Source organism: Globicephala melas, chromosome 15, assembly GCF_963455315.2.
Source record: "Globicephala melas chromosome 15, mGloMel1.2, whole genome shotgun sequence".
Taxonomy (NCBI): Eukaryota; Metazoa; Chordata; class Mammalia; order Artiodactyla; family Delphinidae; genus Globicephala; species Globicephala melas.
In genome coordinates, this window is record NC_083328.1 from 13528930 (window position 1) to 13542267 (window position 13338).

At 45.7% G+C, this 13338-nt stretch overlaps 1 protein-coding gene across 1 annotated transcript in view; it reads left to right on the top strand.

The window, feature by feature from the left end:
* The window catches only part of GALNT17 (polypeptide N-acetylgalactosaminyltransferase 17), a 449423-nt gene that overhangs the window by 424582 nt on the left and 11503 nt on the right, over positions 1–13338 (top strand). The window contains exon 9 of the mRNA XM_030871939.2: positions 5550–5645. Within this exon, the coding sequence (XP_030727799.1) occupies positions 5550–5645 (96 nt within the window). The remainder of the gene's footprint in view (positions 1–5549; positions 5646–13338) is intronic.

Genomic DNA, 13338 nt, shown 5'->3' on the forward strand with positions numbered 1-13338 from the left:
TGATAGTCATACTTTCCTCTCTCCACTCTTATCCCAAGCAAATAATCTGAAATGAGGACAAAGATTTGCGAGTAAAATTGTTCACCTCGGGGATTTATTTTTTCCTTGATCAAAAATTTGAATTTAACTTGAAGGTTAGTTAAATATACTATATTAATAGTTTGCAGTAGTTTGCATCCAGTTCAAAAGGTGTATACAAAAGTTTAATGATGTGAGAAAAATATTGATAATATAAGACTTAAGAGGAAAAAGTCAGGATTATAAAATTAGATTAGCTACCATTTTAGATCGGAAGTAAGCAAGAGAATAGTATTGGGAGGTGAAACTTCTACATAGCGGGACAGACAGTTCCTATGTGGAACTGTTTATCATGTTTTCCCAAGTGTCACTAATGTTTATGTGATGATTTTATAAATGAAGAAAAATACCTTTGCAAAGAGAAAGAATGAAAATGACAGAAGTCCAGGGCACAGTTCCCCAGGCTGTGGACTGCACAACTCCAGGGCCTGCCCTTCACATGAAGCACAGTGTAAATGACAGCTGTGGAGCTGAAGGGTGGAGTGGCCTTGGAGATAACATAGAGATCATAATCTGATTTTTGGAAGGGGGAAGCCTTTTGTTTTTGCAAATTTTCCTATCTTTTTAAAGTAATAAATTCAATACATATGTTACATAGAAAACAAAAAGATAAAACTTACGTCAAATCCCAATTCCGGGGACTTCCCCCGTGGCGCAGTGGTTAAGAATCCGCCTGCCAATGAAGGGGACACGGGTTCGAGCCCTGGTGTGGGAAGATCCCACATGCCACGGAGCAACTAAGCCTGTGCGCCACAACTATTGACCCTGCACTCTAGAGCCCACGAACCACAACTGCTGAGCCCGTGTGCCACAACTACTGAAGCCTGCGCACCTAGAGCCCATGCTCCGCAACAAGAGAAGCCACCGCAATGAGAAGTCTGTGCACAGCAACGAAGACCCAAGGCAGCCAAAAATTAATTAATTAATTAATTATTTTTTAAAAAATCTCAATTCCCAGCTATGATCGATGTTAACACGTTAGGGCATTGGTTTCTCTTACTCCTTCTCTGTTTGCTGAGCTCACCATATACTGAAATATATTTCAGGTGGACTCTGGTATTAAATGGAAAAAACCAAACTGAATCAAATTCGGTTTGGTAACAAAATCTAGCATTATTTAGACAACTCTGTTTTTAACACTCCTGTGGGTTCTTTTCACCACACCCAGACCCCAGAGCAGTGGGAAAAAGAGGAAGGCAGAGTGAATATCACACTATATGAGTACTTTCTGGCCTTTGTTTTTCGTGTACAATTCTGTTTGGGAGTTTTTCCCCAGGCCAGTGAGGATTTCTGGTTTTAATGCTCCTTGTTCTTTCTTCATTTTTTAGCTAGCTTGTTTGAGGGCTTTTAAAAAGCTTTCTCATCATGTGCACTGTATATGCCCTGTTCTTATAATTACATTTTGGTAACCTCTAATTTATTTTTTAAATGAATCTCTGAGCCTCCAGAATGAAGGGTCAAGTGGCATGTGATACAAGAACCTTTACCGACCTCTTCATCGGTTGATGTGAATTTTCAGTCTTTTGTTAACATTATGTGGAATGTTAAAACTCAAACATTTTTATACTTTATTTGCACTTTATACCTTCTTGAAGAATAACTTTTTAGTCAAATGCAGTTCCGTGACAGAATTTACCATTATTCAGACAATTGTATTTTAATGCTCATTGCTACTAGTTCTTTCTGCCACACCAGACCCCAGCACAGAGGCAAAGGGAGACAGACACCTCTGAGCAGGTGTCAGCCCCTGGTGTTTCTGCCTCACCCTACAAGCAGTGTTGGGGCCTACACCCACTTAGATAATAAGTCTTTCTTCCTTGAGTTGTACATTTTTATTCTGCTCTATCAGCTGGAATGTCTTAAATTAATTTTTAAAGAAAGATATGCAGGGAGGGATAAAGTAGGAGGTGGGGATTTGCAGATACTAACTACTACATATAGAGTAAACAACAAGGTCCTACTGTATAACACAGAGAACTATATTCAGTATCTTGTAATAAACTATAAAGGGAAAGAATATGAAAAAGAATATATATATAAATACATATAGAGAAGATACACACACACACGCGCACACACACACATATATAACTGAATCACTTTGCTGTACGCCAGAAACTAACACAACATTGTAAATTAACTATACTTCAATAAAAAGAAAAAATTTTTTAAATATATGCAAATACTTTAGGTCCTGACTCTTACATGTGTAAGATATCGCCTTTCCAATGCAAAAGCACTTCAGTGTGTACAGAAACATTAGCCACCAACTCTTCTGTTCCAAATTCTGTGCTAGGCTCATACTGAAAAGCCTTTGCTCCCTAGTTCACTTTTGCTCGTCTTTTCTTTTTCTTTTAGCATTATTTATATGAAATATGACACACATACAATATGCATAAACGAAACATGTGCAACATAATAATATAAAGCAAAAATCCGTGTAGCCGTCCCCTGGGTGGAAAACAGAACATTGCCAGCATCTCTTCCACTTATCCTCTTTAACATTTAGCTCAGGTGTCATCTCCCCTTAGTCTCTGAAGCCCTCAGACGGAGTGAAGGCAGGCTCCTTGCTGCCCTGGCATAATTCAGTCATTGTACTAGCTCTTCCTGTGTCTGTCTCTCTCTCCAGACCATGCTTCAGAGCAGGGACTCTTTTTTTTTTATCTTTGTGCTCGTTCCACTTAGCACAGTACCAGGCCCTCAATAAATATTTATTAAGTTACTGAATGAGAGATGTGCTTGCATAAACATTAGAAACACAATTTAAAAGCCTGGCTTTCTGAAATCATTATATGGAACACATATGCCACAAAAACATTAATATCCTTAATATGTAAAGAGCTCTTACAAATCTATAATGAAACCACTTGAGATCCCAATGGGAAAATATGTAGGTAATTCTCAAAAAGGGAATAATTGCTAAACATGAAGCATTCCAATTTACTATTCAGTATAAATTTATAAAAACAGGATATCTTTTGTCTGCTCTCAAACAGTAATATTTTTTATTAATTTTTATCACCTCTAATTTTTATTTTACCCTTAGTTTAAATGCTTTGTTAGACTTCAGTAGACATTTTTACCATATTGCTCTTATGTATACATAAAAAGAAAAATAAACCCAAAATACATTGGTAAAGGTATTTTTAAAATTTCATCACTTGCAAAAATCTAACTCTTCTGAATTACTTTTTGACTCAGAAGTTGTCTGGGCTTTTCCATGTAACTAATCTTTACACCATCGAAAGCACTGGCAACAAGCATTTCCTTAAAGCATCCATAAAAGAACTAAAGTCATAGTGCTGGTCTCCTAAGCTAGCTTTGCAATTCTTTAAAGATAGCTCTCTTTGGACCAACTTTGGGAATGTTGTTTAATAGGTCTGATTCATCACTTCTCTCTACATCCCTCTTTATGGACTTTTGGAACCTTGGGTTTAAAAAGAATGCTACAGGGCTTCCCTGGTGGCTCAGTGGTTGAGAGTCCGCCTGCCGATGCAGGGGACGCAGGTTCATGCCCCGGTCCGGGAGGATCCCACATGCTGCGGAGCAGCTGGGCCCGTGAGCCATGGCCGCTGAGCCTGCGCGTCTGGAGCCTGTGCTCCGCGATGGGAGAGGCCACAACAGTGAGAGGCCCGCCTACCGCAAATAAATAAATAAATAAATAAAAAGAATGCTACAGGGAAGGAAGGAAGGAGGGGAGAAAGAAAGGAAGGAAGGAAGAAAGAAAGAAAAGAAAGAAAGAAAAAAGAAAAGAAAGAAGGAAAGAAAGAGAGAGAGAGACAGAAAGAAAAAGAGAATCTATCCTAGGTATTTCAAACATGGGATTTAATATAAGGAATTGGTTTCCAAGAGAAAAGGGGTTATAGATATCAGAAGCTGCTTTCCCTCTGGCTTGAAACTTGTAGCTTCCAAAAAAAAAAAAAAACGCTCCCCTATTGATTTTTTTCCCCAAGCTGATGTTCTTTTTCTTTCTCTCTGTCCAGCTTTGAGATATAATTGACATATAACATTGTGTAAGTTTAAGCTGTACAACTTGTTGATTTGATGCACTTATGTATTGCAAAATGATGACCACCATAGCATTAGCTAACATGCCACATAATTACCATTTCTTTTTTGTGGTAAGAACATTTGAGATCTGCTCACTTAGCAACTGTCAAGTATGTTGCTATCAATATTGTCAGTTATAATGACCATGTTGTACATAGATGCCCAGAACTTACTCATCTTATAACTAGAAGTTTGTACACTTTGATCAACACAATACTTTTAAATGGTGAAACTCAGGACTGGTTAAGTATTTACATACCTTCTGGATAGGAATATCAGTTAGTCCAAAGCTTCCAGAAAGCAGTTGGGCAGCAGGTTTTAAGAACATTAAGGTCTCCACACCTTTTGATAGCGTAGGCTCTGTTCTAGGAGTCTATTCTTAAGGAAACCTGAAACGTGAACAAAGCTTTATCCTTTGTTGCTCATTATAGCCAAAATGAAACAAAATTAAATTGTCCAAAGTTGGGGAAAAAATTGAGTAAGAGGATTGTGAACCATTGTTACTTTCCTTTGTATTTTCCAAAGCATCTCAATGAGATGGTGTTACTTTTTAAATCTTTTTTAAAAAGTTATTAGAAGTCTGCTCAGTTGTCTGAACCCAGACACAACTTGGGTGCGCAAAAGCAGATGGCCCCGTGCCTCTCTTCTTGACTTATCCCTGGTTAGTGTGGTTTCCATGGAGAATATAATCTGGAGGGGGCTCAGATGTATGGGGTAGAGCAACAATGTTGCCATTTTCCCACTGGTTGAGATTTCAGGTGGTGGGTGGGATGGACACCAATATGGAATCACAGTGGGCCTGGAGATCCAAATTAGGTACGTTCTTACATCCAAATTAGGTAAGAACTTACAGGTAAGTCCTTAGGTAAGTTTTTTCCTCCGCAGATTCATTCCAAACTCTTAGAATGGAACCTGGCCCAGTGTATGCATTCAGTAAATATTTTTTGAATATATAAAGGAATGTTGCTTGAGCTTTTCCTGACGGCAAGATTTTTTTTTTCTCTTTTGATTACTATTTTTCATGCCTCTATGCCAGTAATGACCTGAAAAGCCGTCCCATGGTTCCCAGGGTTGTGGGAACCAGTGCTGGTACCGGGGTCCACTTGGATAACCAACGTGTAGTCAATGTTCCTATGTCCAAAGGTTCTCTGAGATCTTCCTTTGTGCTGGGGATGGGGGAGCTACGTGCATGTGTGTGTGTCACAGGCAGAGGGCCAGTACCCACACCACCCACTGGAGGACTTTGTTGCTGAAGTGATCACCTCACAGACTGAAGCTTCGGTCCTTACTTGGGGGCGGGGGTGTGGGTCTCATGGCCTTTGCATCAAGAAGTCAGAACCAAGCCACAGTGGAGCAGTGGATGGGGAGTAGCAGCTCCACCAGATGAGCTCTGACGGGTCACGTTTTGCCTCTTCCTGCAGCTTCGCAACAGCAAGGCAAAAGACGTCTGCTTGGACCAGGGGCCGCTGGAGAACCACACAGCAATACTGTACCCGTGCCATGGCTGGGGACCCCAGGTAGGAGCCCGTCTCGGATCAGGAAGGGAGTAAGTTCACCGGACCTACAGGGGATTTGAAGGACTTCTGGGAACTCCTGTCCTCTACTTTGGTAATTGTTAACTGTTCTGAGCAGCCGAGAGGCTTTCTGGTGGTTTCTCTATAGAGACCGGGGAAAAGATTCCCAAGTGGTAGCATCAGCACAGATATTAAGAGGATCAATGGGCACATTTCCTACTGAAACGAGACTGCATACAATTTGTGTCATTTGCTAATAGGCAAACGGGTGCCACGTGTACATATGTTTAATTATAGCCAAATATGCCTGTTTACAACTTCAAAGAGTTAGCAGCTTCCCTCATGAGAATCTGATTGATATCTCTGTTCTGAAAGGCCATCACCAGTTTGGTGGTAAGCATGGCCTGATCTGTAAGTGCTGGTACAAGTGCCAAGCACTGATTGAGAAGGAGAAATGTGCTTGCAGTAATATTTCGAAGAACACACGTGTCTTCTGGTCTCCCAGGAGATAGCAAAGATAACCAAAAAGGGCAAAACAATCAACCAACAGAGTAAAAATAGAGCCTGGTAAATGAGTTTCCTTTGACAGCTTTGTGCTAGCCCTCAGTGTGTGTGTGTGTGTGTGTGTGTGTGTGTGTGTGTGTGTGTGTGTGTGCGCGCGCGCGCGCGCGCGCGCGCATATATGGGTGTGTGCACCAAGAGCTTAGCAGAAATCCTCTAGAACCAGGAGAAAATATATCCAAAAATGTCATTAGACTTGACATGCATCAAAGTTTGAACCAATTTTATGTCAACCAATAGTAATAAAAGGCAAGCTACAAACTGGGAAAACATATTCAATCCCATAGGAGCACAAGATGGTTGGTTCTAAGCCAGACTTACAATCTCTGTTCATCTATAAAAGGAAGACAGTGGACAGAATGCCCCGTAAGCTCCCTTCATCTCTCTCATGTTTTATGGACACACACCTTACGTGCCAAGTTCACGTTCATCGGTCATACACACAGACTCTCGCGTGCATTTATGGCTCGTGGTTCTCTCCGCTCGGAGCACTTTTGCTTTCCCATTAAGCCAGCATCTGGAAAGAGAAGAGCTGTATTTCCTTTCCTATCACCGCAGGTAGTTCTCAGAATCCAGACCCTCCGCTCCCTTCAGTGTGTGACGTGTCTTCTGAAAGTGGACAAGTAACGCCAGGCTGAATTTGCTCCTTTTCTCCTTGCGGTCACTCTAGGAGGCAAGCAGGCAGCATGGGGAAACTGAGGCACAGAGGAGCAAATGCCTGTGAACAGGCTCTTTTGGGTTGTGCTGGAGCAGGCTCTCCAGCACAACCCAAGCATTTTAAGTTCAAATCCAGTCCATTTAATTGCAGAAAATTTCCTGAGCCCTACCACTGCCTAAAAGTGCCCGCAGGGAGTAGAAGAACGACCAGGAAGCCCAGACCTGCTTCCTTCCGTGGAGAAACAGAGCTTTAACATCAAAGGCAAGAGGCACTGAAGAGCCCAGTGTCTTCCTCCATTCATTTCTTCCTTCCCTCAGCAGATGGGTCTTGAGCACCTACTGCAGTCACTGGTGACGACTGTGTTTGGCAGTTGATAAGATACAGCCCCTGCTCTCAAGCGGTTTAGACTGGAGGAGGAAAGACCAGGAAACCTACAGCGTAGACGATGTGAGAAGAGTGAGATAGCCTGGGATGCTGGGTGCTAAGAGGCAGAGGTGGCCCAGTTTGGCCAGGGTTTAGAATGCAAGAGGGAAGGATGTGCTGAGAGATGAGGCAGAAGAGAGATGGAGAGGCGGCTCTCCAAGGCCTCATAAGACATGTTCCAAGGCACTGGGTCTCACACGTCAGTGTGCAGCAGAATCATCTGGAAGGCTTATGACAGCTCCTGGGCCCCATCCTCAGAGTTTCCGAGTCGGAGGGGAGTGGGGGGCGCTGAGATATTGCATTTCTAACAAGTTCCCAGTGATGCAAGGATGCTGTCCTGGAGAGTTTGAGACTTGACCCTGAGGGCACTGGGGAGCCCTTGAAGGTTCATCTGCTGCTGCGGTGGGGGGCAGTGTGGTAATGGTATGTTTGTTTATTTATTTATTTATTTATTTATTTTTGCGGTACGTGGGCCTCTCACTGTTGTGGCCTCTCCCGTTGCGGAGCACAGGCTCCGGACGCGCAGGCTCAGCGGCCATGGCTCACGGGCCCAGCCGCTCCGCGGCATGTGGGATCTTCCCAGACCGGGGCACGAACCCGTGTCCCCTGCATCGGCAGGCGGACTCTCATCCACTGCGCCACCAGGGAAGCCCTAATGATACGTTTAGATCAGACACAGCCAGTCCCGGAGGAGTTCAGAGAGGGATGGACGCTCTGGAGCCATCCTGACCGTCAGTCCCTACTGACTCTCCAGTTCTTCCCTGCCAGGGTCTGGAGGAGTAAAGTGCCCTAAAAGTCTTGGTGGCCGGGGAAGTGGAGGTGGGGAGTTGTGGCCTGAAGGGGATGGTTGTGTCAGCCATTTAAGAGGCTGCGTCTTGGAAGAGGTCAGATGACAAGCCAGTTATCCACCCCCACTAGTCTCGGGCGGGATGGCTGGGAGAGGAGATGGTGACGTGGTGGTACTGGGCCAGGAGGGCAGCTGGAGCCTGGACACGGAGCCTTGGAGATGCCCACTTCTGGGCCACCATGCTGTACGTGAGCATCATTTTGGGAAATGCCAGGAGTAGCTTTTAGAACGCTGAACTCCCAGGTTTCCTCGTCCGACCTTCTGAAGAGGTCCCATCTGAACTGAGTGCTTATTAACTGTGAGGTAACAGACACTATCACGTGCAGGGATTTGCGTAGTCAAAAACCAGCCCGTCAAGCCAACTTCTGTGAATGAGAAAAGGGATAAAAATGGTCCAGTAAATGCCTCCCAGAGACCTGAGGGCTTCCTCCTAGGGCTCGAAGCAGTGCCTTTTCACCTGGGTGTTTCAGGGGAAGGTTCTCCAAGCCACTCAGGAAGTTTTTGACTGAACCTGAGGGCCAGGGCATGAAGGCGGCTGCATCTGCCTTTCACAGACCTGCGGCCACCTCCTCCCAGGGCCCCCTGCCCTCCCCATGTACCCTGACTGCTCAGAACCCCGGTCTAACACCCTTGTGATGCCCACATCTCCAAACGGTCTGGGGCAGTTCCCTGAGAACTTGACCTTCCAACCCCTTCTGTCCAGAGCCTTTACTCGTGTTGCATCCCCTCCCTCAAGGTCCCACCTGGTCACCTGCTAAACCCATCCAGCTGGAATGCCCAGGTAGCCTACCTCCCAGACAGCACAGGTGAAATGTTAGGAGAGTCTTTGCCCTGGTGACTACCTGCCTACTCCCTGCCAGGACAGGAGCCGGGCACCAAGTTCTCCTCTCCTGCTGGGAGCTGGGGGCCTTCACAGCCCAGTACAGGGGGCTTTGTTGGGAAATATCTAGAATTCATCGCTCACCCATTCCACCTGCATGCAGAACTTTTCCAAATGAATTCTCCTTCCGTTTAGTTGATGATGGAATGGCAAACCAGATCAGGCTGGTCTTTGCTCCCCCACCCCTCCAACTCTGGGATGAATTCCTGTAAGTGGGGACCATGGTCGTTTTCCAGCAGCTGATTTTTTGAAAGTAGACCTAATGTTTCGTTTTGGTTTTTTTCTCTTCCACCGCATGTTCTGAATTAGAGTGCATCCTTGGTACTGCTCTCCAGCTGCCAGGCTGCCCTTCCTCACGCTCACCAAGGTTTCCTCCCCCTCCTGCCCAAACCCGCTCCCCCTAGGCCAGGAGTGTTGCCCCACCAGTCACGTGCCTTGGCATCTTTTTAAACCACTTCATAAAGTGCTGTTGGGCAAACAAACTGAATCAAAGCTCCCATATCAAGGCAACTCCCAGAAGAAGGAATTGGTGTTCCACAGACATTGTTAGTTTAATTAATGGACTCTGTGTTGTAATTTATTATCAAACAGCAATTAAACAGAGATAAAATAGGCACTGAGGAGGGTAATTTCCTGCCTTGCAACATGTGTTTGTCAACAAGATGGAAACGGTTCCCAGCCACTCAGAGAGCCTGCTCCATGACGAGCGAGTGACCAGCCTTGCGCTTGTCTGGTTACTAATTTGCATTAGACAAACAGCCGTTTCTTTTCTGAGCCAGTGTTTTATTTAAATTTCTTTTTCTTTAAACTGGCTGTCTTTTTATCTTACAATTATTTTAAAATAAACTTTATATCACAAACCTAAAAGAAACAGACGTCAAGGGCACAGGGGAGGCCTTCGGTGTTGGCTTGAACCCATTCAGAGCGGGAGGTCTTGTCTAGGCAGGCCCAGGGCTCTCCCACACACTCCCAGCTTTTGCCATCCTGGGCCCAGGTCCCTGTGGGTCCCTTCAGTGCAGCAGCTAAGGTCTCCCTGCCGGGATATTGGCCGTGGGATTGCCCTCCTCTGCCAGCCCCTTCCTGTGCTCTCTCCCAGCCCACCTAGTGAACCTGTCAACCTTTCCCATTCTGATTTCCCTTGAGGGCGGAGGTCAAGAAGGGAGAACAAGGTAGGCAGTGCTGGGCCCGGGGCATCATTCTTTCATTTCGTGGTGCTCTCGAGTCCCTGCGTCCGAGCTGCTGCCCGAGGTCCCAGTGATGCAGCTTCCTGGGCCAGTGCCGTGGCTGGATTGAAACAGGGAACAAAAGGCTGACAATAAACCCATTTTGGGTTTGGGTAACGTTTATCCTATCAGGTAAGTAGTGACTCCCCCTGCTGCTTTGAAAGTTGAGATTCAGGTAATGCCAGGCCACTTTCCAGACCATCCTGTGCCTCCTGGTTTTGGATCTGGGTCTGGGCTGGTCTTGGAACTCCTGGTCTGGGCTGTACATTCGTGGGAGGGGACGCGTCTCACATTCTTGAGACCCCAGACGTTCTCTAGCTCCCAGCAAGGCGTGGAAGAAAGACTTGAAGCATGCGTAGGGGCGACACATCCAACCTGAGGACCAGCTTCACTGGTCATGGGGACCACGCATACAGCCTCACCGATTCCAGTGCGGGCTCCTCCCTCCCGAGCTGTGGACCAACCACAGCTTCCAGCAGCCCCGCCATGGACAGAGCACGACCGGCAAGCATTCCAGTGCAGTGGCCCTGGGGACTCCACGGAACACTCTTTGAAAGAGCTACAAACTGTAAAGGATGTCTTTAAGACGAGGTGTGCACCTTGGAGAGGAATTGAGAGAAGTCAGGCTTTGTCCAAGGAACTCTCCTGTCCAGTGGGTTCCTGGGAGGGTATCACAGGTCTCCCCTGTTTGTCCTTCAGTCAGTACGTTTAGTCTTCCTCTCCCCTCTTTTCTGAGAAGCTCACATTCCCTCCCTCAGTTAATTCATCAACAGAATGACAGACGAGAATTCTTCTATCCCATAATTAAATGTAATCTCATCTTGGACTTATGCCTTGATGGCTTCGTCGTTTAAGCAATCCATCATCCAAACACCTTGTCACGATGATGCATTTTGCCAATAAGGCGCTAGTGCCCCACGGAGTGACAGAGCTTAGCCTGCGGGGGGCACTCGGAAAATGCAGAAGTTCATGACATCCAGCAGCCTTGGCTTCCAGGTGAAGTCATGTAAGGGGTGGGCTCAGGGGACGGAGCCATGAAGAGCACATGGGGGTTAGCACCCAGGGCAAGATGGCTCTGCCCCAGCGAACAGGCCCGTGATTCTGGGAGCAAGCCTCCCACCTTCGGTAAGAAGCAAACCCTGTAATCCCTCGATTCCTGGAAACCACCACGAGGTCAAAGCAGAGCCACCTTAGATGCAGTGGGAAAACAGGGTTGGAGGAGCGAGGGCAGGTATCGTTTACGTTTGGGAAACCTACACACACAAAAAAGAGACAACGGAAAGCAGGAGAGACAGTACCGGTGCTGAAGCGTGACATCTCGGAGGTTCTGAGCTGCAGTATTTCCACTTCCCATCTTTTACGCGATATTTTGAAAAACCCTGCCCCGCATTCCGGTGCGACACTTAGAAATCCGTTATGCTTCGCGGCAGATTCTCTTTTTCTGTTCCTCTGACTCATCTTCTCTCCAAACATTCAAAACGTTTCTGGTTTTATTATTTCAGAGCTGTTAGCTCCTGCCTCCCGGGCTGTGCTATCATCTAGCCCGTGTGGGCATCCCTCACGCCCACCCTCTTCGCAGACCTCGAAGGAGAGCAGGGTTACTTGCTTTCTGCTCCCTGAGACTTTCCCGAGACTTAGCGGGAGACCCAAGCCTCTTTCTCTGCCATCTGCTTTGCTTTGCTTTTCTATTTCCAGTCCTTGGTTCCCACTTTCTAATTATCCCTGAAAAGTAGGTCTCACAGACCACATACAGGGAACAGGGATGCTTGATGTCCTAAATGGCATACAGAACTACAGACACATGTATTTGATTTTGCTTAAGGGGGACTCCAGGTTAAGGAGGAATTCCTGTACTTTTTCTCTCTCGCCAGAATGGGTTGATGAGCTAGTCTTCCCAGAAAATCGGAGTTACGATCATAAGTTGTTTTCCAGTGAAGATTCTTAGTTAAAATTTTACATCTCCTTGGAAGTTATTGGGTGTTGTTTGTTTGTTTGTTTGGGCCACTCCGAGGGGCTTGTGGGGCTTGTGGGGTCCTAGTTCCCCAGCCAGGGATGGAACCCAGGCCCTCGGCAGTGAGAGCACGGAGTCCTAACCACTGGACCGCCAGGAAATTCCCATCTCCTTAGAAGCTGAGTTAATCTTCCTCCAGACACGATAAGTGATGCAGGCAGGTTTTGTGTTGCTGTTAGGCTTGGAATAATGAAATCAGATGGGACACTAGGGTGGTGGCCACATTAGCAGCTGAGCCTTCCTACCTTGCCCAGAGCTACTAAATTCAAAGCGAGTCACTGCCAATCTTCTTCTTTTTCCCTAAAGGTGCGACAGCGTTATGGTGAATTTGAAAAAGACAGATTTAAATCGTCTATAATCCTACCACCCTCAAACAACCATTATCATTTCTGAGGCTTGCTTTCAGCCTTCTTTTTTTTTTTTTTTCAAAGAAATATGTTGCTCTCTTAGGTGGTTTTCGTATCACCGAATTAATAAGGAAACAACATTGCTGCTTCTGAAGGACAAGGGGGAAGGTGAAACCACCTAGTAAAAAGGTCTTTGTGGTCTTAGCACCATGAGATGCAGCAGAGCAAATAAATACAAAATGTTTGAACAGTCTTGTCCCCTGACCGTTCAGTCCAGAGTTTTGATTTCTCTTTGGAGCAGTGGTATCTGTTGAGTGATTGTTTCCAAAGACATTGCTTGTTTGAAATGAAGAGGATCTGAGAACAGGGCCGATCAGAATTAAGGGTGGATCCTAATGTCGACTGAAAACAAAATGCACAACCTAGAAGTTGAGAGTTAAGTTTTATTCGGCGGACTTAGAACTTCGAACCCGAGAGACAGCCTCTCAGATAAACGCTGAGAAAACTGTTCCAAAGAGGAAGGGGGGAACCCAGGATACGTAGGAGTTCTTACAACAACCCCAGGTAGTCAGAAGAAAAGGTTACTGTAAATAAAAGAAAACTAGACTTCTCAAGTTACGGAATTTAGCACTTTTCTATGTATGGGAAGATGCAAGAGTCTGGGCTCACTGACACCATTCCTTTGATATGCACCTCTGCTATCTGGGGCCAGTATCCTGTGTTTTCTCATTCTGAGGCTGCACCTT